Source organism: Polyodon spathula, chromosome 18 (assembly GCF_017654505.1).
Source record: "Polyodon spathula isolate WHYD16114869_AA chromosome 18, ASM1765450v1, whole genome shotgun sequence".
Classification (NCBI taxonomy): Eukaryota; Metazoa; Chordata; class Actinopteri; order Acipenseriformes; family Polyodontidae; genus Polyodon; species Polyodon spathula.
Window position 1 is genome coordinate 27,661,067 of NC_054551.1, and position 24,168 is coordinate 27,685,234.

Consider the following 24,168-nt stretch of genomic DNA (forward strand, 5'->3'; position numbering starts at 1 on the left):
TTCTACTTTTAATTTCAACAACATTCAAATACATGTTTACTTAATGACATGTGTCTGTTAAAACAGTATCTTATTGGCAAAGGCTTTATAAAAATGAGTTACAAAATGTATTGTTCTATATTGCCCTTCAATTTAAAAATATCAGTAATTGGAAAGGATTACTAACTGCAGTACTTTAACAATAGGCATTTGCTAACTCTGTTTTAAGACTTAGCTCTGGTTCATTAATATAACACAGTGGCATGATCACAGTATCATGTAGGAATTGCAGGACAGTATTCAGGCCCGGATTAAGAACTCACGGGGCCCTGGGCACAGACTAGATAAAATTGCCTTTTGTTGAGCAGCTTCGGATGCAGTTAAGAGGCTGTTGCATTTCTACTGCATTTTCTTTTGCCTGCAGTTTCTCAACATTACCAGCTCCATGGGCCGCCTTGCTCCTCGTTGTTTTTTTTCAGCCACTTCACAGCTGTCTTGTAGGAACTTGTCTTTTTTTATAAAATTATTTTTGAGTAGCTCCCCCCCCCCCCCTTGATTAGCGACGGTTGGCAGCCAAATCCATGATTTACTAATTAACATACCAGCGGCAGTTAAAATATGCAAGCACACAGTGGTAGTTAACCTATGCTGCATACCACCAGTCTGTCAGAGTGCAGGATCGCACATTGTATGCCACACTTTGATTGGTGGAAGTATTATTGGCTATCCAATCCAAATTCCACTCCAAAATGTCCTGTTATGGTATATCAAAGTAAATATTAAAGGAAGGTAGGTGTTTCTTATGCGTTTCACTTAAAACCGGACAGGGTGGCCAGGCTTGTTAATTCCTGCAAACCCGGACAGTTGGAAAGCCCAAGTTGTTGTTGTAATTATTATTATTGCTGTGCAATTTTTATTTTTATTTTTTAAATATAGCATCGCCTGTCCAATATTTTCAGTAATACTACTACTACTACTACTACTAATAATAGTAATAATAATAATATTTTGTGTGCTACAAACGCTGAAAAAGGGATTCAAATGATTGCTATTAAACTATAATGCAACCACGTTAAATAAAGTAAATCTCATTTGGTATTTAAGATTAATTTTGGCGAATTTACTATTTATTGGAATCAATTGTATCTTGAGTTGACTTGTTAATGCTTAGCTGATCCTCAGTCAAAAAGTGTGACAATAGAAAATAGCATTTTTTTTAAATTATTTAAATTATTTTTTACTAATATAGGGTTGATAAACAGACCAGACTAAATCTAGGAATGACAAACAAGCAAGAGTATTTATAGACTGCATTGCAGAGGTAGAAAGAAGACAGCTGCAAGAGAATAAAAGGTGCAAAGTTCCTGTCAGTGATGTCCGATGGTTCAACCGATAGCGCTGTCATAGAAGAGTAGCTAGTATATGCATAATTAGAAAGGGCTGGTGATTGTGCAGTTTGTGCGCATGCAGTCTGTGGAAAGGGCAGATGCCCAACCTATCTCAGAAGCTATATCTTCACTCATGAGGCAGATTGATTCAGACCCTGCTGAGACTGCTCGTAAATGTTGATTCTTTTTGCATTTTCTTTTGTCGTCGTTGCTCACCCCCTGGAATGATGTTAGCCGGTAAAATGTCTCTGTGGCCGGTGGATTATTCCATCAGCTAGCTATGGTGGCTAGTGCTTGATCAGTGTTATTGTATATCCTTGGCTCAATATAAAGTTTCAAAAAGCCTCAACTAGCAGTGTGCTCTGTAATTTCATAAATACTTAGATAAATATTAAGACGGGGTAGAAAATAATCCACAAAGTTCTTTCCAGTTTAGTTCATCTTTTTATGAATGGCCTTTTGAATCTAATCTCAAATCCTTTGTCCATTTTTCTCTGTTATGAAAACAATAGAGCCTAACTTTTCCAATATCTGTTGGTAGGCAATATCCCTTCATTTGCAAATATCTATTTCTCTTACTCTCCAGTTTCATTGGACTATTTCATTTCACAGCCTTCGATTGCAATCATCTTGCCATTGGCACTGCTTCATTGTCTGCAACCATATTTTAAGAATTCATTGGCGATGCTGTCGCTTCCACTAGCCTTACCATTGCTAACTGACAACACTACTGCTTCTAGCTCTCCCTGAGGCTGTTTAATGATGCCTTTGAAAATCACAATGCATTAAATTCCTGCTAAAATCTAAGGCAATTAAACCCCCAGGCAATCAGTATTATCAGGAACGCCCATTTCTGTACCTTGTAACCAAAGGGACACTTCATCAGACCAAAGTTGATTAATACTGGGTGACCTTGCAGCGTTGTCTGCATTGTCCTCTAAAAGAAGTGTGCTTAACTTGGACTAATCGTTAGAGTAGAAAACACAGTCAATATACAGCACGATTAACATAAAAAATGTGAGCCCAGAGCTCAAAAACAACCAAAGCTTTTCAAAACCAACCCTTCTGGGATTTAATTGGCTTCCTGAGCTGATAATGCAAAGGGCTCAGCTGAAGTTACAAAAAATAAACATGCTAAATGTTCACACTCTTTGTACCTATGACAACGAAATCACTACATCCCCACAGATGCCCACACAGTTATCCCTTAGCTAATACACCAAGCTCTAGCACTGTGTGATCTTTCTCACAAATATTTCTTGATATCCCTTCTAAAACCATAACTTGCATAGGAAACAGTATCATATTTTTCATAGTAAGATATGTATTTGTGTGGAACATACACCTGTTTGTGTGTGTGTGTGTGTGTGTGTGTGTGTGTGTGTGTGTATGTATATAGTATATATATATATATATATATATATATATATATATATATATATATATATATATATATATATATAGTTTAAAAATAAATTGCTGTGTACTAAAAGGTGAAAAATCAAAAAGAAAAAGGTAATCAATAATTGATTAAAAAAATGCATTCTATCAGAATGTTTCAGACTACAAGTCCTTCAGCTGGATGGAAAACAAGCTGTTATTAAAAACAAGTTGATTTGTATATACATATACAACTATGGCCAAAACTGTAGCATCACCTAGAATTTTAGGATTGATCCATACTAATAAAAAACAAAAAACCCATATGAACATAATTTAGATCTTTTATTGAACATCATGTAATCAAAGAAACTACAAAATGATCAAGTCTACTGAAGGCTATAATAGTAGTATTGTATTTCATGTTAGATTTCCAAATTTCCCATTTTTCATTTTTTGGCAGTTTTGTCGCCAAGTATATGGAAAACTACAAAGCGGTATATAATCCAATATGTTAACGTTGCATTATACAGCAGGTTTCATTTGACTTTATGAAGCAAAATTAGAAAACTTGCTTTATTACACTATACACTGTAACATAGTAACTTGTGTGCTTGCAGTTTGGTACCAGTCACAAAAAATGAATAGATCTGACTGAGCATTTAGTAGCGATTCTTAATGAGCTGGTAAACTACTACAGTGATTCTTAAAGTAATTAAGTGATGTTTGGAATAACTACCAAGCTGCAATAAAATCATGACACTTAACCCTTTAGTCGATAACAGTACATTCTCCCTGTCATATATATATGGAGGACTGGGAAGCAGGATATCCAAGTTTAGCCACTGTCTTGCTCTCATCTTCCTTGGAAATGGTAATAGCTAGAATAAAAGTACATTCACTTATAATTCTTTAGAACTCTCCAGCTTGGTTTTTCTACCATCAGGTGACAGTGAAGCAAATAACAGTATTCTTGTTTTTTTTTTTTTTTTTTTTTTTTTAAATAATCAATATGTTAACAGCATTTCTATCAGTCATATTTCCTTATGAACTTCAGAGGATATATAAATCTGCTATACCAGGAGCTAAAAGTAATAGTTCTGTATTTTGAACCTCATTGACTTTTTTTATGAGAAGCTAAAAAAGTTAGAATTCCAGCACTGACTGCAGAAGGATGTGAGCAGAATAGTGCTGATCCGCTGTAATGCTGAACTGTAAAGACTGCCTGTCCTCCTCTTCTACCTGCATAGTGTTATACTCTACCGCACCAAATAATTACATTTCATAAAAATCTATTGCAGTAGAACTTCGTGATTGCTGCAGGGTGTTCATAAGCATATGTTAGAATTGCCTGTAACTAAAAATGCATGTCCTGCACTAATAAAAGTTCTGCAGCTTTTACCAAAGGAATACGTTAATGGTAATAATGTTAGAAAACTAAACTAGACAATCTTATTTGACTGATTTATTATATATATATTATATATATCTATATATATATATATATATATATATATATATATATATATATATATATATATTTATTTATTTTTTTTGCAGAAAGTGGAAAAGTTATCTTGACTAATATAAGCCCCAACTTCTGCTCTTTACATCACCTTACAGTAGCCATAATCAGTTTTTTAGGTTTCAGGTGCATTATTTAGTGACTTATGTCTTTCTGAGTGTGGTCTTCGGTATTACAGTGTGGGGGAAAAAAAACTGACTGAGTTAATGCAGCACAGTTATTTACCTCTTATGGTCATAGCATTGTTTTTTGAGGTATGGCCTTGAAACTTCCAGTAGTGATATTTGTTTTAAAATAACCGGACTGTTCTGTTTGATCAAGGCACTGCAGACCCTTGAAGCAGAATGGGAGATGTTTATCCCCATGTACTGTTAGAAGGGGCTGTTCCTTGGTTTTCAGAAAAGACAGAGTTCTGGAGTTCAGATGGGAAATGGCCCTGTTGTGACAGGTGAAAGCAGAGCCCTGACAGAAATGTCCGTTTTGGTTAAGAACTATGTCTGACATCTGCGAAGAGCACCAATTAGACAACCTATAGGCAAGGTCTGCTGAAGAGTAGTGATAACAAAAAATGACATTCATACTGTTTAAAGCAAGGTTTATGTGTAGCCAAGTGACAAATGTATGTGTTTGTAAAGGCATCTAGGACTGTCAAAACACTGCACTAAATTCCTATTGTTTCAACATTACTAAACAGTTCTAAATAATAATAATAATAATAATAATAATAATACATGCGTCTTGTTTACGTCATTAAATACGAGAGTAATATGTAAAGAAATTCTTTAATTTGTGTACACACACATATATATATATATATATATATATATATATATATTAATATATATAAGTATTATATTATATTATATATACACACACACACACACACACACACTCACACAATCAGTAAATACAGCAAAAAGCAGGAAGGCTGCTTAGGAAATCCGAACAAAAGGTTTTTCTTTCATTCCTAAAACCTGTGTGGACACTTGAACTGTGTCCAAACCAGCATGTTCCATCTCATTTAGATTGCTTCTCATAAATCCAGCCTGTTTCAAGCACTGAATCAGATTTTTTCATACAGCAGTCTTAGTAAACACAAGACATAGTTGAAATGCTGCTTTAAAATAACTATATATAAAACACTTGAATCAATTAAATCAGTGCTTTCTGTATTAGATACTCCTTGTTTAATATACCTCTTAATTTTGTCATTTTTCTCTGCATTAGCTAACCTTGTAAAATTGATGTGATGACGGGTTAGTAGAGACTGTTAATAAATTAGGTAATTCAGGGGCTATTAAGAGTTTTGTGATGAATCACTATTTATCAGAAAGCCTTCAAAAATCTAATTTATACTGCAGTTTTTGAGGTGGTAAAAAAATTTATAAAAATGTACTTCCTTGTGCTGATGATGCACAATATAACTGTAGTTCAATTTTCTGTTTCCTCTATCATTTACATATTTGTGATCCTCCTGATGTGCATTGATTGTTTCATTTGTAAAACTGTCACTTGCAACCTGACTCCTGGGAAGTTACAAGAAAAACCAACCCGTTGGAGCTGCCATTTCCCTGGCCACGCATTTGCATTGAGGTTGGAATGGCCTTCCCAACTTAATTAATCAGCAGTGGTTTAAATGCTCCCCTGGAGACTGGGTGTTCCTGTTAGGACCGGTTACATACAGTAGGTCACCTTCTTTAATGCTAATAGCTAGAATTGTACATTCCCTGGATGGAGTAATGTGAATATATTACCCTTCCTCATTTGTGATGGCTTGTGAAAGTACTGGGAGAGTGATTGAGTGTGAAATGGTGTATTACACAAAAAATACCACAGGATATATGCATTCATTTTTACTTCTGAAATTACACAAATAGCGTGTTCCTTTCCCATCAGATTGCTTAGTTAAGTTGTTCACTCATTTCCATTGCAACTCTCCAGTGTTATCCAGGCACTAGAACCTACCTCTTACTCACAAAACCTGATCCATAGCGCTTCAGGACTGCACGGTTATTTTGAAGCTTTACTCATTTATTTTGTATTTTTTATTTGAAGAAGAAAGCTTTAAGGTGTACACCTTGAATGTACCTATAAAAAAATGTAAGAAACTATAATTTACAGGGCTGTGCAACTTCATTGTTTGTTAGGCAGAATTTTATTTAATAGTCTTTTGTCAACAGAAATCTCAGGCAGTGCTGAGGACATCCCCCTGGTGCGATGGAGACAGCAGTGGCTGGAGAATGGAACTTTGCTCTTCCATATTCAGCACCAAGACAGCAGCCAAAATCTACCAGGCATGTCCCCTACAGACTACCCATCAAACGAGTCTGCTGAGGAGGAGCTGCGCATCCTGCACATCTCTGTCATGGTAACACTTTTCTATGTGGTATTTAAGTTATAATGTGCAGGGCAGGCATAAAGGCAGTATCAGTACAACCCACACCTTATCATGTGTTAGTGCTTACTTACAGTATAGCTGCTCTAGTAAATTAATCCTACAGGCTTTAACAGTATGGGTATTTATTTTATCGTATCATTGATCCCCATGGCCTGTTCTCAAAATTCTGCACTCTATTAGATAGGTCACAGCATGTGAATGGTGAGCAAAACGGCTTGTCTGGCCTGTACAAATATTCTCTATAAACAAATGAAGGATGGTGGATCAAGATAATACATTTTTTTGGGGTTGCTTCATTCTGCCATAAACCTCTCGATCTCTTTTTTCTTTTAGATTTTGTAATTGGCATAGAAAATATGTAAATTTGTCTAACCACGTAATTGCAAATATCCACTATAATCTTATATCTATTACAGACTGCAGTATTGTTAAAAAAAAAAAAATAAATCCCCATGGCAACGTTCATTCCATTAACATCATAAATGATAGACACCGTGCAAAGGTCCTTAAACCTTTTCTTGTATTTCCCGGTTTTTAATATTTTGTTATGCACTGCAATTTTAGCATTAAACTTATGTATGACTCTGTTTTCAATAATATTGTTAGTTATGCCAAGCCTGTTCACCAAACCTCAGACTATTTAATTTATTATGTTTTTTTCTTGAGACTAGTCCACCATATCTCATTCTACTTAGAACTATGTGTTATCATAAAAATACTATAAAATAATTAAAAAAATAATACTTCTAAAGCATTACTGGCAGAAACTTGTGTCTGCTATCCTGCTAGTCTGACTGTGCCTCACCTGATCTATTTTATTATTGATCTTATGTTTATTTGTTTCTTTAAATGCTTCTTTAAAACACAGATAGATAACTTTAATCTACCAGGGTTGGCATTAACACGTAGAAATGTCGACAGATGGCTCAAGCCTGATGTTTCAGCTTGTCGCACTGCAGGCAGTACAGGGACGTGGATTCATAAACCCTCAAAGATAACATAATTCAAGCCTCCCCAAGACCCAGGCAGCAAAAAGAGATGCAGAGCACGGGTGGCACTTTCCGTTAGGAAGCATCTGTCAGCAGCCCATTTGTATGGTCCATGGGTAATAACCAGAGAAGACAAATGAGCTCAACATGAGAATCTTGCAGACTGTGCTTTAATATGAAGATATTAGTGCAGAGAAGCCTGTTGTGCAGGTCTACCCATTTCCACGCTATGGTTCCAATTCCATGCTGGAGGAATAAAGGGAGGCTCTATGGCACCAGCATTTGGTTCAGAACTCCTACCTTGTTAAACATGGGCTATAGGATCCTTAGACAGTCTTGTTTGTTACACCAAGCTCTGTATCCCAAGCCCCACTCAAACATATATTGACATTTACTGTTACATTACCAAGGCCCAGAAGTATAGACTTGAAAGAATAAGGCCCTCTAGGAAGAGAAATCCCATATATGAAAAGATATGATTCATGTTGTAAATATCTTTTCATTGTGCCCTGTTTTTTTATTGCTTGGCGTCTTCCATCTTTCTTATTTTAGTATCAATACACTGTTTTTGTTGTTTTGTTTCGACTCTAGAGTAGTTTTCCTACCAAGTACTATATTTCCCGCCATCAACTTGTGTGTCTACTCATCTGTGAATCCTTGGTTTGTCAATCACATTTAATTTTTCAAATGCACAGAGGATGAATTGTTTTCAAGGTCATGACAGAAAACAAAGTAGTCTTCTAATCAGGGCTGGCATTTTCCTCTTCAAGAAGTCGATAAATATTCAATTTGATTTAGGGAAAATAAACAGTAGGTTTTATTTTGTAGATGTATCTTGTTTATGAGCTGTGCCACTGTGCCTGAGAAGAATGCTTAAAATTGTTTGTTCTTAGTTTAGCAATAAAACAAGTGTTTTTGTTGTCTTATCATCTGCTCGTTTTGGCAGTGTGTACTCTTATCGGTCAGACTACTGAGAAGTTGGCACACTTTTTGCATTGTAAGTGCCCAGCTTCCCCTGTCGATACTGTAAATCTTCTCTGGCGGAAAATTGTCTTTGATGAGAAAGCTTTGACAAGTTGAGTCTCGAATTCAAGCATTGATTTGAATGTTAGCATAGTCAAAGTTAGTCTGTGCTTTCATTTACCTAGAATTCCTGAAAAGGGGGCCCTAGACTGCTGTTGGCTTCAATTAATAGTAGTCTCCTAATGTTTAATGAATATTAAGCTTTAGGGTTCAACATTTCATTTTGCCATGCTAAAAGAAAATCTATATTACTCTAAAGCAAAATGTGCCAGAAATGCATTGCATAAAACTGTAGGCAAGAAGAGTACAGTGATTTAATGGCTTTCCAGCGATTTCTCTTTCATAATACAGAAAAAAAATCATATGATAAGAAATACAAAAAAAAGCAAACGCTTATCTGGTGAAAATTTTAACTTATTCCCAGTGGTCTGTGATAAGCCAAAATATTGCTGCAGATATTAAGAAACACATTAAATATGGATTAATGTAAAGTAAGTTGTAATTCCACTTCTTTAATAGCAGAACCATGCATGCATTATCAGGAAGGTGAGGGGAAACTACCCTTACTTTTTGGGTTTGTGTTTAAAGTAAAACCACACAGATATGCTGTAACAGCTTGGGAAATGACAAAACTGCAGTTCTGTACACAAACAATGTCTGTAGTAGTGTTAGACTGGAAACAGGTGTGTGTTGTCTAGCGTTGAAGGTTTCTGTGGTTAGCCCCACTGTAGCATGTCTCTTGCTTGTCATGAAACTTTGCACGTCTGTAGACAGTCATGATTGCTCAGTGCAGCCACTGCTTTGAGGGACAAGCCGGTAGCAATGCACCTACCATCATGCTACTTGTGAAGTCTCTCCTTGCCTTCACATTATTTTAAATTCATCTTTCGGAAGTATTAAAAGTAAATCTTACCGTGTTGAGTGTAATGTAAATTAGTCTTCCCCAAATCCGTTATTGGTCATTTCATTTAATTTCATTCCACCTGAGTTTGTTCAGACTGAATTGCTTCAAGCTTTGATTGAATTCAGTTTAACATCTCTACATCTGAAACACAATGCATTTAAAATTAGACCTGGCACTAAACTTATGCCTGCCTACTTTCGAAGTAAATTAAATGTGCAAATGTGGAGAGCAGATTGCCATCCTGAAAGATTGATTATTTATTTTTTGGTAAGCACTTTTTATACATCTTTTTGTAATTTTTATACCAGTAACTATTATTTTCCAGTTTCTATATGACCAAACTGTTTCATAAAGGTACATTTTTATGAACATGAAATTCATCAATATTGCACTCCATCAGACATCAACGTTTGCCTCTAATCCAGTTATGCACCGATGGAAATAGTTGCTTTCACATTGCACTTTTGTATGCCTTCCGATTTCATCAAGAGCTTATTTAAAATTACCTGAGACGGCAGAGCTTTCATATTCACTTCTCTGCAAGGCCTGGACATGTATTTTGTGAAAAACATTGTCAGGAAGAAACACTGAACAATGTTAGAGGACAGTAATTCTTTGCAGGTGTCAACATTTGATAATGCTTTATTTTATAGCACTTGTAAGCCAGGGTCCACACTGCAAAATGCTGGGAATGAAAGCATAATGGGTCACTATTACACTGGTGTAGTTTGGAGATCTGGATTATACAGATTATATGTTGTTGAGTTTTAGCTGCATTACAGTATGACATTTTGAACATAGTTTTAGTAAACTTTTTAGTTAATCCACATTTTTCCTAATGGTTTCATTATGGTTTGTTGAATCATAGTATGTTTGCTGTAGTGTTTCTTATTGTAAAATGTCTCATGGAAATGATCTAAACAGTGGCAGCTCTTAATGCTGCTGCTACAAGTTTTTTTTTACAGTTTATTTTTATTTATTTTTATTAAGTGATGATAATTATGGGGTCAATTAATCACCTCTGCAGAAAAACAGCAGGATTCATGAGGTTTTAGGTGTGTCAGTATTGGGATCTGCAGGCTTGTTTAGATCATTAAAATATACCCCAGTGCCTTTAAATGCATTATAGAAATATGATGTAGGTGTTGTTGATCTAATACTGGGTCTGGCCATATGGGTTGGGACAGATGACTGCCACCCAGACTGTCCAGCTCAGCTACTCAATGACTTGTGGTAAAGAGGCCGTTGAGAGGTCAAGAGGACACAGGCTTGGAAGAGTGCATCATGAGTAACGCTTGCTTGGTTTCTACTGTTAATTCCTTTTCTGCAGTGACCTCCAGAATGCACACATTTCGCATGGCTTTTTATCTTCTAATTGCTACAATTATTTCTGATTATTTTTTGTACAACCTTCTTTCATTTTAATGACATACTCCTCTAAAGGTTAATTTCCCCTTTCACTGCAGACTGATTTTCCTGCTCATTCTGTTGTGTTGAGATTCTTTACGCTAACTTAATTTTTATCTTTAATACAATGAATCTGTCATGTTGTTATTATTATTATTATTATTATTATTATTATTATTATTATTATTATTAATCTGCTAATTTTACCATTTATCATTGAGTGTGATATTTTGTATAGAATATGCACAGCCTACTTACCAACCCCTGCATGGCCTCAATAAAATCACTTTTACTGATACAGGACCAAAATATAGAACCCACTGAAACGTAATACTCTATGACTATTTGGAACGAATTAGTACATTATCAGTTTTGGAGTAACATAGGTTGTTATGGCCTGCTCATTATCATAATCACTATTGTGACAATTTTTAACATCACTATCAGAGCCTTGTATATAGAATAAGTATCACACTAGATCTTGTGGTCCATGATTCCGCAGTACATTCAGTATTTGTCAGTATTAACTGAGGTAGCCCTATTCCAGGTTGCTAAGTCTTCCATCACTGTGTTACAGGGAGGGATGATTGCTCTTCTCCTGTCTATCCTGTGCTTGGTTCTGATTCTGTATACTCGGCGCCGCTGGTGTAAACGCCGTCGGGTTCCTCAGCCCCAGAAGAGTGCCAGTGCAGAGGCAGCTAATGAAATCCACTACATCCCCTCCGTGCTCATGGGCGGCCAGGCCCGTGAGAGCCTGCGCAATCCCCGTACCCAGTGCCACAACTCCACCCTCAGCATCCGCGAGACCCCCATCCTGGACGGCTATGAGTACGACATCACAGACCTGCGCCACCACCTGCAGCGCGAGTGCATGAACGGGGGCAAAGACTTCACCAGCCAGGTCACCCGCACGCTGGACTCCCTACAGGGCTGCAATGACAAATCCAACATGGACCTCACACCCGGTAATGAGAATGGCACTTGAATGAAAGTGTTACCATTAATTAAATTACAATATAATGGCAATGTTGTTTTGCAAATGTATGAATACATGTGTAATTGCAATGTTTTTGCAAATAACATGAATTGCATAATAACACAACTGCACTACACAAGTGAAATACAGTTATACAGTACACTGTAATTGTAACTGATGCCACTTCAGCTAAGAATAAAATATTACCATTTGAACAATCTTGTTGTGGAACTGTAAAACAAACCCTAATTATTTAGACCTCACTGGGATCAGAAAGCTGTGGGTCCAGGTCATAATCTTTATGTCAATTTGATTACTTATACATAATATAATGCTTTCTATAAATGGTGATAATCTTTAATGTTTTATTTCTGCTAATTCCTTTGTATATATTACTAATATTTGTGTCTCAGGTGTTGGTTTTACTGTACATGAAATAATAATACAATAAAACAAATGAGAGAAAAAGGGGATCTAAACAAAACGATGTATGTAAAAAGATCTTCTGTATACACACAAACAAGATACAACTGGGTTCATATAATTTATGGTTCACTTAATTTACCTTTTAAAATGGAATTTTAACTGAATGACACCTGTGGCAAAGTGGCTAGTGGAGGGGAACAGGTATAACGGTGATGCGATGCAGGAGTGACAGGCAGACAACAGTTTCCAGTGACAAGGTGCTTTTATTTATAATCCAGGTCTGGTGACCGTTAAATAATAAATCCCCGGCTATACACAACAATGTGTAAAGCACGGGGATAGCAATAATACAGACACAGTCCCGAACAAAACGAACACACGGTCACCAGTCCTGGGTGAGTGCAGACGTGCTTGTGGTGGGTGAAGACACTGTATTTCGTGACGGTTCCGTGCAGTGGTGATCCGGATTGTGCTGACCCTGGTCGACAGCTCCGGACAGGTGAGTTAACTGTCTGGTGGTGCAAAACGCAGACAATTACAAACAAACACAACAAAACACAACACGTAATTCTCTTTACAACGAGAGCTCCTCTCTCGCTCCTTCTCTCTCCAAGCGTTAACCCAAACGAAGGAAAAGACCAGCGTTACCCTGGCCCCTATATGTAATCCCGCATGATATCAAGATAAACGGTTGCAGCTGCCTTATTACTTGCAGCTGCCTCTCGTTTATCTCTCAAATCAATACGGTCTTACAACAGAGTCGCGCTTCCCTCCAGGCTGACCCACTTCCCTGACCCGGAAACGAACTGTCAGGCCAGCCCTTCCAGATGCTTCTCCTCCCGTTCTTTAGCGCCCTCACAGGTTGGGAGGAAGATTTATCACCAGAACTCATCTTTCCGTCACATATCCCACCGCTCAGAGTGGAGCCGAAGGAACACTCGGCTAAATCTACCTTCCCCATTACTCCCCCCTCCCGGGAAAAATAATCCGCATTTTGGTGGTCTTTCCCCGCACGGTGTACCATGTGGTACATGAAGGGCTGCAATGCCAGATACCACCGAGTTATCCGGGCATTGCTGTCCTTCATTGTGCTTAACCACTTGAGTGGGGCGTGGTCTGTGACCAGATCAAATGAGTGTCCCAGCAGGTAGTATCGTAAAGAGTGAGTAGCCCATTTAATGGCCAAACACTCTTTTTCGACTACGGAGTAGTTGCGTTCCCGAGGTAACATTTTTTTACTGAGGTATAATATCGGGTGTTCTACTCCAGCTACTTTTTGGGACAAGACTGCACCCAAACCTACATCCGATGCGTCGGTGTGGAGGATGAATCTCTTGGTGAAATCTGGAGTAATAAGAGTGGGGGCCTGGCAAAGTGTACGCTTAATAGTATCAAACGCTCCCTGACACTCAGCTGACCATTTAATTAAATTTGGAGCACTCTTTTTGGTGAGGTCGACTAACGGGTTAACCACTGTGGCGTACTCGGGGATGAAGCGGCGGTAATAACCGGCTAAGCCCAGTAGTGACCTCACCTGAGTCTTGGTTTTGGGGATCGCTGCATCAACCAAAGCCTGGATTTTGGTGACTACAGGTCTCACCCTTCCATTCCCCATTAAAAATCCCAAATATTGAGTCTCTGTTTTGGCAAACGCACATTTCCTCAAGTTAGCTGTCAGCCGGGCTGCCCTTAGAGACTGAAGAACGGCTGCAACCCTAGCCAAATGCTCTCGCCAGGTGGAGCTGTATATCACCACGTCATCAATATACGCTGCTGCATATTCATGATGTGGGCGTAAAACCTGGTCCATCAGTCTCTGAAAGGCAGCGGGCGCACCATGTAGCCCAAACGGCATGGTTTTAAAGTGGAACAGCCCTTCTGGTGTTGAAAATGCGGTTTTCTCTCTGGAGCTGCGGGTTAAAGGGATTTGCCAGTATCCCTTCGTCAGGTCCAGAGTGGAAATAAACCTCGCTTTTCCCAGTCTGTCTAAAAGTTCGTCGACCCGAGGCATGGGATATGCATCGAACTTAGCAATAGCGTTCACCTTTCTGAAATCCACACAGAAGCGGTTGGTGCCGTCTTTCTTAGCCACTATGACGATCGGACTGCACCACTCGCTCCTGGAAGGCTCAATCACCCCAAGCTCGAGCATATCCCATACCTCTTTGCGAACGCCACTTCGTCGACTTTCCGGGATCCGGTACGGTCTCTCTCGCACTGTGACACCTGGTGGAGAGATAATGTCATATTCAACTAAGTTTGTCCTGCCGGGCACGTCAGAAAAAACATCGCTGAACTCCTCAATAAGCTTACGCAGCTCTCTTTGCTGATCCGGAACCAATTGTTCCCCCATAGAAATCGCTCTTGTGCTCGGGGTCTCTGGACAGGGACCTAAATCATCCTCCATATTGCCTGGGGCTATAAATAAGACCTCCCTTGCCTGCCAGGGCTTTAATAAATTGACATGATAAATTTCACGTTCATTTCGGCGATCGGGCTGTCTAATTTCATAATTTACTTTCCCTATAGCCCGAATCACCTCATACGGCCCCTGCCATTTAGCACACAGTTTCGATTCAGATGAGGGAAGTAGCAGCATTACCTTGTCCCCTGGTCGAAAGGTTCGAATCCGTGCATTTTTGTTGTAATGCTGCTGTTGTCGGTGCTGAGCCGATCTGAGGTTGTCTTGGGCCAAACGACCGACCAAATCCAGCCGATCTCGTAGTAGGAGCACATACTTCACTACATTTTTAGACGAGCCTTTGTGCTCCTCCCACCCCTCCCTCAGCAGGTCGAGAATGCCGCGAGGCTGCCGGCCGTACAGGAGCTCAAAGGGGGAGAACCCCGTTGAACTCTGCGGCACTTCTCTCACCGCAAAAAGGAGGTAGGGAAGAAGCGATGCCCAATGTTTCTGCTCCTGTGTTACAAATCGCCTCAGCATCGACTTTAAGGTCTGATTAAAACGTTCAACCAAACCGTCCGATTGTGGATGATAAACGGACGTCCTGATGGGACGTATTTTTAATATTTTGTACACCTGCTGTAACGTATTGGACAAAAAATTGGTTCCGTGATCAGTCAAAATCTCCTTGGGGATCCCTACTCTAGCCATAATCTGCGCTAACTCGGTGGCTATTGCAGCTGCACTAGTGGACCTCAATGGAACTGCCTCTGGGTATCGCGTTGCATAATCCACCACTACTAATATATGCGTATACCCAGAGTCAGAAGGTAGCAACGGGCCCATTATGTCCATTGCAATGCGCTCGAACGGAGTGGAAATAATCGGCAGTGGGACCAAAGGAGCGGGGCGCACTCGACCTGGCGCTACTCGCTGGCAGTCTGGGCATGTGGCTACATATTTCGACACATCAGTATGAAGACCGAGCCAATAGAATCGAGCCAATATTCGCTCCCTCGTCTTCTCGGCTCCGAGGTGCCCCGCAAAAGGGATATCATGCGCCAGCCTCATGACCTCGGTCCGACAAGACGGGGGAACCAATAATTGTGTTACAGGCTGTCCTGTGCCCGCGGCTAGGTTTACCCTATATAGTAATTGCCCCTTTATACTGAAATGTGGATATACTAGCGGCCCAGCGCCATCAACATCCTTACCTTCAATGGACCGGACCTGCCCCCAAGCGTGCACCAGTGACGGGTCGTTCTTTTGGCCCCACACTAGGTCCGCGCTTGAGTACCACGGGTCCGGTATATTGAGAGGGGCTGGAATAACCTCTGCCCTAGTCGGCCCAGTAACCTCGCTCTCTCGGTCGCACTGCGTTCCCACTCCCTTCGACTGGCGTTTGTTACCATTACAGCACTCTCCCACCAGACCCCAGCCTTGTCTCAAAGACGCTCCCTCCCATTTCGCGGTCCGTCTCTCCTTATTTGTTTTTCTAGGACGGAACAGAGGGGAAAACATTTCAGGATGAAAAGGAAACACATCACCAATCCGTTCCTTTTTCCCTTTTTCTGCCACGTTTACGTGTGTGGCTGAGACTGCCATTATTTGCACCAATTCTTTGAATTTTGGCCAGTCTCGGCCCAGAATAACTGGGTGCGGCAACCTTTCCGCCACCCCGACTACAAGGTGACGTTTTATCGGTCCTACCGATAAATATACTTTTAGGGTGGGGTATGCCGCCGTGTCTCCATGGATACAGGAGATGGCCACCTGACCTTGTGGCCGCCACGACATACCGCCCAAGAGAGCTGTCCTGATCAAGGTCTGCTCACACCCTGTGTCCACTAACGCGTGGGTTTTCACATTCCCTAAAACCACGTCAATCAGACAGGGCCCCTCCCAACCGTTTTCCCCCTGCTTACCCGTTCCAGGTGTCCAGTTGCATGCAGCCACGTCACACTCCATAGCAGCGGGGCATGACCTGGCCCTATGTCCTGGCTGGTTACACCTAAAACAGAGTGGAGGGACAGAGGGGGCATAGGTTAAATATCTGTCCCGCTGCTGGTAGGGCAACGGGGCAGGGGCAACACCTCTACCCCAGCTGGGGGCCATCCTCGGTCTCCATGGGGGGGAGGCAAGGGGGCCCAACGGGGTCGGCGGTCTGGGAGGTCTGGGTGCCGGGACCGAGGGTGATGGTGGTGGTGTTGGAGGAGAGGGAGGGAGAGGTTGGTTCCTGAGCAGGGCAGGGGCTGACAGGATCCCGACCCGGGCTGACGTCAAAGAGTCCTCAAAATCTTCGGCCAATTTGACCGCCTCCTCCAGGGTGTCAGGGTTGTGGCGCCGTACCCACGCCTGAGTTTCGGCGCCGACCACATGGCAGAATTGTTCCACCACAATGGCTTCCCCCATTTGTTGAGCGGTCTTCTTCTCTGGGGTCAGCCAATGGACCATGTGGTCGCACAACCGCTGTGCCACCACCCTGGGGCGTGTCTCCGGGGCTCTCCGGTACTCGCGGAACCGCGTCCGGTGGGTCTCCGCGGTGATGTTGAGACGACGGAGGATAGCCTGCTTGACTAGGTCATAGTCAGTGGCGTACTGGTCGCTCAGGGCTTGGTAAGCTGCCTGCGCTTCCCCGATCAGGCAAGGTCCTAGCTGGCTTGCCCAGAACTCCCGAGGCCATCCCGCCGCGGTTGCCAGCCGCTCGAACGCCACCAAAAATGCCTCCGGATCATCCTCCGCCGTCATTTTCATGGCCCGTGCCTTCGGGGCCGACATCAATGATGTTCCGGTAGGGGTCGCTCCTGCAGCAACGATCAGCCCTACCCGTTCAATGAGCGCCGTATAGCGCTCCTCCCTCCGTCTCTCCTCTGCATCCCGTCTGGTCTCCAGTGCCTGCAGCAACTCCGCCAGCGCGTTGCGGTCCATAATCCCGTGTTCTGACACCACGTGTGGCAAAGTGGCTAGTGGAGGGGAACAGGTATAACGGTGATGCGATGCAGGAGTGACAGGCAGACAACAGTTTCCAGTGACAAGGTGCTTTTATTTATAATCCAGGTCTGGTGACCGTTAAATAATAAATCCCCGGCTATACACAACAATGTGTAAAGCACGGGGATAGCAATAATACAGACACAGTCCCGAACAAAACGAACACACGGTCACCAGTCCTGGGTGAGTGCAGACGTGCTTGTGGTGGGTGAAGACACTGTATTTCGTGACGGTTCCGTGCAGTGGTGATCCGGATTGTGCTGACCCTGGTCGACAGCTCCGGACAGGTGAGTTAACTGTCTGGTGGTGCAAAACGCAGACAATTACAAACAAACACAACAAAACACAACACGTAATTCTCTTTACAACGAGAGCTCCTCTCTCGCTCCTTCTCTCTCCAAGCGTTAACCCAAACGAAGGAAAAGACCAGCGTTACCCTGGCCCCTATATGTAATCCCGCATGATATCAAGATAAACGGTTGCAGCTGCCTTATTACTTGCAGCTGCCTCTCGTTTATCTCTCAAATCAATACGGTCTTACAACAGAGTCGCGCTTCCCTCCAGGCTGACCCACTTCCCTGACCCGGAAACGAACTGTCAGGCCAGCCCTTCCAGATGCTTCTCCTCCCGTTCTTTAGCGCCCTCACAGGTTGGGAGGAAGATTTATCACCAGAACTCATCTTTCCGTCACACACCCATTATAATATTCTGCCATAAAATGTCTTGCTTTAATTGCTGCAACTTAAATGACAAAAAAAAAAAAAAAAAAAGAAAAAGTATTTTTTAAAGGCCCTTCACGTAGGTTCTTCAGTCACTGCAGTCTGAATGGTTGAGTACCTTTAAAATGTGAGAGATATCCGGAGGCACAGAACTGCAGGTATTGTACAGTGTAGTGTAATGAAAGGATCTAAAACTTGAACTACTCAATCTGACTGGGGATTTTCAGCCCCTGTCCCTGAATGACACAAGTCTTTGCTGCAGTTTTCTGCATTTCCTAATTGTGCTTTCTGTTCCATCAGGGAGTGACAGTACCAAGCTGTCCCTAATGAGCAAGTACAAGGATAACATCATTGCCACCAGCCCTGTAGACACCAATCACCAGCAAACAACTCTGCTCTCTCACACCTCCAGTAACCAGCGCAAGCGCCTCTCAAACAAAACTAGAGGTGAATCATCTTTCTTTGATTAATTGCTGTGTTTAGTGATCTTTACACTGTACAAGATGCTACATGTCATGCAGTCCCTGATAACAATAATTAAAGAAAATGTTATGACCACTTCCATTCCTGTTTTTCTCTTAATCACCAATAGGCCAGTAGCCACAGAAATCAAAATCTTCTTGATTTTGCAGTGTGTGAGTGCCAGCTCACAAATCACTGCAAAAAGTAACGCCTCCTTTCCACTGCCTGGCGCTACAGGCTTCATCTGCCCATGGCTAGCCATTGAAATCTTCCTTTGAAGCTGATCTTTCTCGCACTAGAATATCTCACCAAAAATGAATTGTGTCTGAACCCTCTACCCGCATGCATATCCACTAGTCTGCGTGCCACAGAAAATGTTACAAGGAGCTGTCCAAAACAAAAGATGAAGGTATAGTCAGAAAAAGGCCTGCTACTGACTCAGTCATATGTATTCAGTGTCTCATGAGATGAAATGGAAAGTATTTTATAACAGTCGTTCCCCATACATTCCCCAGACCAAGTTTCTATGTGTTATTTGTTTTATTTATTATTTTGATTAAAGTGGATGTAAAATAATGATAAAATAAGGGATCAACCATTACCTCTTTCATAGTACCATAGTAGTAAGGTGTGTTGGAAGGGAAAATACATTCTATTCCATCGACCTCTATGGCTGACAGTCAACAAATACTACTGTAATTTTACAATTTTCCATTTTGGAACGAGAACTGTACTTCATACTATATATATATATTTTTTTAAGTGAAAGTTTTAAGTGACAGTTGGCAAAGTCAAAAAAGACGGGAAATTATCAGGTAAGACCACCACTGCGCTCTTACTTCGCCCATGTTCTGACAAGGCCTTCCAGCACACACTGCTTAACTGGTACAGTTGGTGGGTTCATTCAGACATCATATTAGTCACCACCACTGGGCAGGAGAGTGGGTTTCTGAGGATCGAAAAGTTCTCTGAAACAGCCTAATATGCCTTAGATCAGTGTTTCTCAACCCCCCTGTGTCTGCTGTTACTCCCCACCCCAACTCATTTCCTTTATTGAACACTAAATTAAATTAACAATTGGTCTAATCAAAGCGGTTGAATGGTTTGAAAGAAAGATGGTTCGAACGAATATATATATATATATATATATATATATATAATATAATATATATATATATATATATATATATATATATATATATAATATATTACACACCATAGGATAATAATAGTATTATATACACACAGACAACGTGGGGGGAATTTGCTTTGTGCGTGTTCATCGATGTTTTTATTTTGCCACAGTTCGAGTTAAATGTTTAATAAACTAGACGTATTATTTATTTAATACCGGCAAACAGTAAACTCGTGTCTACTCACAGAGCGCTTTGCGTGGAGCAGTGTCTCTTTTCAATGATGGTAAAGCTTTTTAGGTATATTTTCTTTTATTTCTTATCGTTGTAGTAAGCTACGACTACGGTACACTCGTTTTATTCAATGGACATGCTCGTACGTCATGTGTGACGTCACCTACTTCTGCCCATATTATTCATTTCTTAAAGGCACAGTGCTCAATTAGATTGAACTTCAAACTCAAGGGTAGCACAAGTAAACAAACTAGTATACTAATAAAGAACTTATGACGGTTTTAACCATGTTATAAAGATATGAACTTTTAGTTTTTAAGATTTGATTACTCACGTAAAGTACTACAACATTTAATCATACACAGAAACATTACATGAAGCCCAGATTCTCGGCATATAAGAACAAGCCCACCGTTCCAGTAGTAATTTCTTTTTTTTTTTTTATCAGCATTTTAATTTTATAATATGCGCACAGTTTCGTTGTTAACCGACTTTTTTTTTAAAAAAATTTCATTCTTGTGCAGTATACTTTTCAGCCTTGTGCACACAACAGGGCTGTGGGCAGCACCGTGCCAGTCGGGTATGAGGATGCTGGCATTGAATGGTGCTGACACAAGCCAGGGCACGGTATGGATTTTTACAAAACTCATGAAAACAGTGTGGCACGCTTTCATAACAGTGACAGAACAATGCAGCACGATGCTGCAGACGTCATGGAAACGAGGTATTTGCCAAGTTTGTGTATGTGTGTGTTTTCTTTCAAACTCGCATCCGTATTTTTAAACATTTTACGCAAAAATAAAAGCATATTATTATTATTATTATTATTATTATTATTATTATTATTATTAATACAGGTAATTTTATTAGTAGTAATTGTGTGTAATAGCATTCACTGACATTCAAACGAAACAGTAGTACATTTTTTTTTTTACATTGTCTAAATAATTTGTAAAAACTAATTTTTACGCCATTCTGTAGCTTTAATATCACCGATGGGATTTTCATAAATTATCAAAAAAAAAAAAAAAAATCTCTGTGAAACGGACACTAAGGGTGACAAATGGCGCCCGGACCGGTTTTGAAACGACCGAGAAAACAGCCCCCTCAAAATTGGGTTTAAACACGAAACTGTCTGTCACTCTCACTGTAATGACACCATCGTCCCATTACAATCAATAACCTATTTAATAACAATAAAATATTGTATTCATGTTTATGCTTCCTGGCTCCAATTATTAAAGACTCTAAAGCAGCCCTAGGCTACATGGGCCTTTATTGTTAATGGAATCTGCTTCTCAACAGAATAGTTTCTTCTTGGTTGCAAAAGCTATTATTTTCTCAAACTAGCAGCTTTTACTTCTCATCCTGACCTTGAGAAGAAGCCTATTATTTGTTCTGTTGCATTGTCATATAAACAATAACGATTTTAAATAAAATAGAGGCTTTCTTTATCAATAATACAGTTTTGCTTAAAGAGTGGTTGTCTCTATGCTAAGCCAATGTGTAGACATGGACTATTTATACTTGGTATTGTGAGAGGCAGAGAGAAAAACAGGGAGATGAATGAGGGGATCATTTCAGAACAAAAATAAATAAATACAAAAGATCCAGTCTGTTTATTCTTAATTCTGTAGCAAAATAAAAGTAGTTTCTGTCCTGAAAATGATACATCTATTGATCTTTTTCTTCTCCTGTTCTGTCTCTGAGATTAATATACACCCTGTTGTCTCTTGCTTGCTAAATACCTCCCTCCAAACTTTTCCATGCTCCGACTATTGTTGTCTGCAAAGGAACAAATTAACCTTTTCAGTATTATAAGCTCCTTCATTTAAATAGTTTCAGATGTAATTTTAATTGTTGTAACATTTTGTGTCATTTTATGATGTTTGTTGTCATTCTTCTGTGGTTCTGGGTTGTGTTGCTTCAGCATTAAGAGATGTTTCTTTTTTATACATTATAACAACTCAATATTGGAGCTCAGAATGATTGCAAAGTCAAAAAATGAAAGAAAAACAATTAAAAATACACATGGAGCTACTTATGTTTCAACCAGATTTGCTTATTTTTCAGACCTTTTCTGGTTTGTGCAACATCTGTATCGTTGGCAAAGTCTCGATGTGATGTGTCTGGTTGTAAAGTGGTTGTAAAGTCCTGTACTTTACCTATAAATAACATGACAATTTTGATCCTCTCTTCCACATCTGCGTCTCAAGAGAGCTAATTTTGGAGACTTGGTGCTGGAATAAGCATTTTGTGCCTACAATCTGTCTTCTGTACTTCACAGTATGTACGGTAGGGCACATATTCCTTCTACATTAAAATGCCTCCAAAGTAGTAGTGGAAAACAGATTCCACAGGGTTACCCTTCTTGTCTGTGTTTATACTTAATCAATCAACAGCTGTGATCAAAAGTTTTGCATCACTTAGAATTTTAGGATTGAGACATCTTTTTTTTTTTTTTTTTAACACTATGAAGATAATTTAGATATTTTATTCAACTTTGTGTAATCAAAGAAACCACAAAATGATATTGCAAATGTCTACCAGAACCATAATAGTAGTACTGTACAAAATTTCATGTTAGATTTCGAAATTTCACATTTTTCAATTTTTGTTAGTTTTTCTTTAAAAATATTGAAGCAGTATGTAATTCAAGATGTTAACGTAAGATTTTTCAACAGGTTTCGTTCGACTTTATGAAGCAAAATGTGTTCTTCTGTAGGGTGATGCAAAACACTTGGCCATAACTGTATCTGCATATATCTTTTTTAGCATGACATTCTTAGTGTTCTGCGTTTGCAGTTTGTTCAGAATTTTACCGAAAAATTACAGGATTTTTTTTTTAACTGGACGTCGGTTTTTACTGATTTTGACTATTATTCAATATTTCCTGGTACTATTTTGTAGGAAATAAACAATATTTTGATTAAAATGCAGTTTTGTTTTCATTGATATTGACATTGTAATAAGCAGACCTACACTGTATTATTTTAGTTGTCAGAGGATCAAATAACATTCAAACATGGTTCTCTTTCACTTCACAAACACATTTTCGCCTCATTATGTTGGCCAGTGTTGATTATTGAGGCAATTGCTGGGCTAGTAACTACTAGCTAAGCTTGATCAAAAAAATGTAAATAAGGAGCTCCCTAGTGGTGCATCCAGCAACCCCTGTGGTCTGGCCGGGCGCCTGCAGGCTTGCCTGTAAGCTGCCCAGGGCTGCGTTGTCTTCCGACGCTGAAGTGGCTGCATGGTTAGTCTGCAGTGTGTAAAGAAGCGGTCGGCTGACAGCACACGCTTCTGAGGACAGCGTGTGTTTGTCTTTGCCGCTCCCGAGTCAGCACAGGGATGGTAATGGTGAGCTGAGTAAAAAGAAAATGGACACAACTAAATTCAGGAGAAAATAATAAAAAAACAATTTTAAAAATGTAAATAGTTGCCCAAAAATATAATATTTTTAGAGGATGAGAAATGGGGCGCAAACGTAAATCAATTTATGAAACAAACGGTTCGAAGTACGAAAGGCAAAAATAGCAGAAGTGGGTGAGATGAGGCAGAGGATGCATAGCGCCGCATTGAGGTAAGTGTTTGCACTGACAGTAAAAGAACTTACTGAAAAATAAGTGACACATTAAACCATTTTTGAAGCTTTTGCACACGCTTTAATAAAACAGAGCACAGGATGACTGTGTTAATGTGTTTGTCAGAGTGCTGTGATATGCTGGACAGCCACTGTTTATTGCAGAGAGGTATGTATTGGTAACTTCATGTGACAGTCTGTCCACCAGCTAAAATACTGCCTAATGCAGACAATCTTAATTGTAAATATT

The 24,168-nt window shown here is 40.0% G+C and overlaps 1 protein-coding gene across 4 annotated transcripts in view; it reads left to right on the forward strand.

Moving 5' to 3' along the window:
* Positions 1–24,168, forward strand: part of LOC121294112 (astrotactin-1-like) — a 156,589-nt gene that overhangs the window by 19,989 nt on the left and 112,432 nt on the right. For all 4 annotated transcript variants that reach the window (XM_041217684.1, XM_041217683.1, XM_041217685.1 and 1 more), the window contains exons 2-4: positions 6,453–6,640; positions 11,571–11,958; positions 18,807–18,953. In XM_041217684.1, the coding sequence (XP_041073618.1) occupies positions 6,453–6,640; positions 11,571–11,958; positions 18,807–18,953 (723 nt within the window). The remainder of the gene's footprint in view (positions 1–6,452; positions 6,641–11,570; positions 11,959–18,806; positions 18,954–24,168) is intronic.